Source organism: Octopus bimaculoides, chromosome 24, assembly GCF_001194135.2.
Source record: "Octopus bimaculoides isolate UCB-OBI-ISO-001 chromosome 24, ASM119413v2, whole genome shotgun sequence".
Classification (NCBI taxonomy): domain Eukaryota; kingdom Metazoa; phylum Mollusca; class Cephalopoda; order Octopoda; family Octopodidae; genus Octopus; species Octopus bimaculoides.
In genome coordinates this window covers 10,519,906-10,524,550 of record NC_069004.1, presented here as the reverse complement: position 1 = coordinate 10,524,550, position 4,645 = coordinate 10,519,906, and the positions used below count along the sequence as shown (strand labels likewise).

General features: G+C 37.7%; 1 protein-coding gene across 1 annotated transcript; it reads right to left on the bottom strand.

Moving 5' to 3' along the window:
- Window positions 1-98: 98 nt before the first annotated feature.
- Window positions 99-4,185, bottom strand: LOC106877857 (proton myo-inositol cotransporter-like). The gene is made up of 2 exons (XM_014926891.2): window positions 4,007-4,185; window positions 99-1,198 (listed from the first exon to the last, which is right to left on the bottom strand). The coding sequence occupies exons 1-2, from the start codon at window positions 4,155-4,157 to the stop codon at window positions 1,032-1,034; spliced, it is 318 nt and encodes a 105-aa protein (XP_014782377.1). The 5' UTR covers window positions 4,158-4,185; the 3' UTR covers window positions 99-1,031.
- Window positions 4,186-4,645: the final 460 nt, after the last annotated feature.

Below are 4,645 nucleotides of genomic sequence, written 5' to 3'. Positions count from 1 at the left end.
CCCACTTTTTTTTTTATTACCTTTTTTCTTTTACTTAAAAAAACAAACAAAAAAAAACAACCCCACCCCAATTCTCAATGACTCAAAAACAAATGAAATGTTCTTAAAGTTAATTACTATAAGTAATTAGCTATTTATTTATAATTATTTTGAAGCATCACTCCCCGGAAAAAATTTGCGAAAACTTTTCTCAAGAAACTCAAAACATACAATTTAACAACAACAAAAAAAAAACCCAAAAAAACAAAAAGGGAAAAAAGAAAAATATTTCCGTGATTCTCATTTGAAATTCCTCGAAAGTTTGGGAGAAATATTATCTCTGACATTGGCAGAAGTTACCATATTTTGGAAAAGGAGTTGAGGAGGTTCGTTGGATAGACTCGAATGACTGTAACTTGTAGATATCTTATCTTTTTAAGAAGAACAATGGGTAAATATAATGACAGCAGGAATAGAGAAAAGAAAAATAAGATATTTTAGTATTTCCCCACTTTTTCAATTTTTTTATTTGTAAAAAACAAATTCTTTCTTGCTAATATTTCTGTTGTGAGGAGCAGGATAACAATTAAAACAAAATAACAATTTGGAAACAAAATAACAATTTGGAAACAAATGATAATTTGGAAACAAATGAAATGGATTGACACTGATTGAAGTTGAACTAAGTTGATTGAGGATAACAGTGGAGATTGACTTATTGTTGAACTAAATTGATAGATGATGGGAGTGGAGATTGATTGGATATATAAGACTGAGTTGATAAAGAATGTGAATGGAGATCTAATCAGGTGAGATAGGTAATACAATTAAGAGGAGAGTAGATTGGAGTGGATAGAAGGACATAATTAGCTTGTACAAGCAGTGAATCAGCTAATGAGATAACTGTATAAATTGACATATGTGTAGATTGGTACACAGGCAGATGGCTAAAATAGATAGGTAGATGGGTAGGTGGATAAGAAAGATAGATGGGTAGATGGTTAAAATAGATAGACAGATGGGTGATGGCTAAGAATATAATGACAGAGAAATCAATATTGATCCTTTAAATCCTGCTGCTCATCATTGCCTAACTTCTTTCTGTCTTTCATAAATAAAATTTCAATCGCTTCAAGTGATTTTCCTTTGGTTTCTGGTAAGAGACAGTAACAAAACAATGCTCCTGTGACCGCCATGGAACTCAGTAGATAAAACACACCTGGAAAAAGTAAACAAAAATAAAAATGTGTACAAGAGATTGAAAACAGACAAACATGAAACACGCACGCACACACACACGCACACAACAAATATGAATTGTTACTCTCAAGGTTTTAATTGAATTATTTTCTAAACAATTCTGTTTTTCTACACCGACCAGAATACAGTCTCGTACAGTTACTCAGTGATTCTCCCATCACTATTTTGACAAGTCTGATAGTGTCTATACTGTGCTGATGAGGTCACAACAATACTGAAACATGTCTGTAGTTGTCTGATATTGCTGCTGTAATCAAATATGAATTGTATGATACCAATAAAATGGCTTGCAGTAGTGATAATGATGATGGTGAGGATGATGATGATGATGATGATAATAATGTTGTTGAATGTATTGAATATACTTATGTATTAATATAAAGTAGAGTGGTGTATTTTGTGTAAAGTTTATCACTCTTGTGTACATTATGGTAATAAGGTACTGGCAGAAGCAGCTGAGAATTCCAATTGGATCTGGTCAAAGAGGAACGGAAGAGAATTTCAAAAGACATAATTTACTGTGCACTCAACTGGTGTCTTCCACCCAAGAAAGTCTCAACGCAGACAGTAACACAGAATGTGGCAACACAAGGAAATCCAGGAATCTTGGCCTGGATGCAATCTGGTCCGCTTAGAGTATAAGGAATTAAGGATTGAAACATTTGCATGGAGGGGGAGTTTCTTCTTTGAAGACCCTCAGCTGTTCAGCTCTCCATATAGGTTCTTATTATACGTATGCATACACAAGAATAATGTGTCTGATCCAATGTTTATTCAGCGTTTAGCAAATTGAATATTTTGTAATATTCATAAAAAATAATGATGAATTCCTTTAAAAGTATTAAACAGACAAAACTAATTAAAAAAAAAAAAAAAACTTAAACAGCCTCCTTATTCAGTGATGGTAGGGTGGCAGCAGGACCAGTTTTAAGCCAAAGAGACGTATTTGTTCAAATTGGGTCTGGTGCCAAGAGGGGGTCGTGCGCACCCACTCAAGCCGAGGATACAACGAAGAATTTTTAGTATATCATTGTGGCTAATGGTGGCGCTTGAAGATCTCAGCACTTTTTGGCTGGGATTGGTGTACTTGTTGGCACTCCGTCGCTTACGACGTCAAGGGTTCCAGTTGATCTGATCAACGGAACAGCCTGCTCGTGAAATTAACATGCAAGTGGCTGAGCACTCCACAGACACGTGTGCCCTTAACGTAGTTCTCGGGGATATTCAGCATGATATAGAGTGTGACAAGGCTGGCCCTTTGAAATACAGGTACAACAGAAACAGGAAGTAAGAGTGAGAGAAAGTTGTGGGGAAAGAGTACAGCAGGGTTCGCCACCATCCCCTGCCAGAGCCTCGTGGAGCTTTAGGTGTTTTCGCTCAATAAACACTCACAACGCCCGGTCTGGGAATCGAAACCGCGATCCTATGACCGCGAGTCCGCTGCCCTAACCACTGGGCCATTGCGCCTCCACCAATAGATGGATATATACATATACAAACACACATATATATATACATACATACACACGTGTGTGTGTGCATAATATATGCTATACTTATACAACTCACCAAACATACGCAGACAAAAATTCCAAACATTGCATCACATCTCTTGAGGCCATCTTCTACCCACCCCTTGGCTACCCACTTTAAACTGTAATAGACTCAAACAAACAGAACTGCCTATAAACACTGACTTACATATTTTCTTTAACCAAGAAGAATAAAAAAAATAAAAAGGCTTTGAACAGTTTAAAAATATATGATATCTGATACATGTAAGTTGGTGCAGAGACAGCAGTTGATGCCATTTTTACAAAACATGACACACAGACCAAGGCTGAAGACGGTCAATGACATTTGACACATTAACATGACAGAATTGTCGTCATTGTCATGGTTGTCACTGTCATCGTCATGATCAATAACAACCTCATTATTATCAACATTATTTAAAGTCCATTTTCCCTGCTAGCATGGGTTGGACGGTTTGACAGGAGCTAGTTTGACAGGAGCTAGTTTGACAGGAGAAAACTGTACTAGGCTTCACTGTCTGTTTCAGTAAGGTTTTTATGGTAGGATGCCCTTCCTAACACTAACCACCTTACAAAGTGGACTGACTGCTTTTCATGTGGCGCCAGAATACGCTAAGGAAATGGACCATCTGGTTGATTAGAAAAAGGCTCGGTTACTAAGATCATCTATTCTTCTCAAATAGGTGGCAAGCTAGCAGAATCATTAGCACACCAGACAAAATGCTTACTTAGCGTTTTGTTCTTCTTTACATTTTGAGTTCAAATCCCACCGAGGGTGATTTTACCATTCATCTTTTTGGAATTGATAAAATCTATTCCTCAGAACATAGACGGTCAAAATGTTGCCGAGCATTTTGCCCAGAGTGCTAATGATTCTGTCAGCTCATTACAACAACAACAACAATAATAAATAATAATAATAATAATAATAATAATAATAATAATCCTTTCTAGTATAGGCACAAGGCCTGAAATTTGGGGGGAGGAACTAGTCGATTATATCGACTCCAGTGCGTGACTGGTACTTTTTTCATCGACCCCGAAAGGATAAAAGGCAAAGTCAACCTCAGCAGAATTTGAACTCAGACCATAAAGACATGAAATGCCATTAATCATTTTGGCTGGCGTGCTAACAATTCTGCCAGCTCACTGCCTTCACCGCCCTAAATAGTAACATATTGAGTAATGCATAAAGTGTAATGAATAAAGTGGTTTGATTGATATTGACTTACCGTAGCTGTTGATGGCTTCACTGAGGGATAAAAACGATACAGAATTAATTAGATTGCATAACCAGCAGGTGGCAGCTGCCAAACCATTTCCTGTGCTGCGTGCCCATAATGGATAAATCTCAGCATTAATGGTCCATGGTAAGGGCCCCATTGCTGTAGGAAAGAAAAAAAAAAAAATTTAAGTTAGGTGAAGTCACAAAGCTGCACAAGAGATTGTGTTGTATAGAGACAATAGGGGCTTTTGGTAGTAGTTGTTGTGGTTTAGCACACCCATCACCACCAATAGGCATGAGTAGTGAAAAGACAGATGCCGCCATTGATGCTAGCTATTGTGTGTTAACCATAACTCATTTAAAATTAAACAGGTCCATAATCAAAAACATACCAGTCAGAATCATCATATTTTTTTCAAATTCGATGACTGGCACCCATGCCAACGTCGTCTCCTTCATTGGAACAAAACTTTGCTTGCGAAGACCTGTTGGGGCAAGCGAAAGCGAAATCGTGATGGCACCTGTGCCCAGCGTCGCCTTTCTGGCACTTGTGCCCATGGCATGTGTAAAGACATTCGAGCGAGATTGTTGCCAGTGCCGCTGGACTGGCTCCTGTGCAGGTGGCATGTAAAATACACCATTTTGC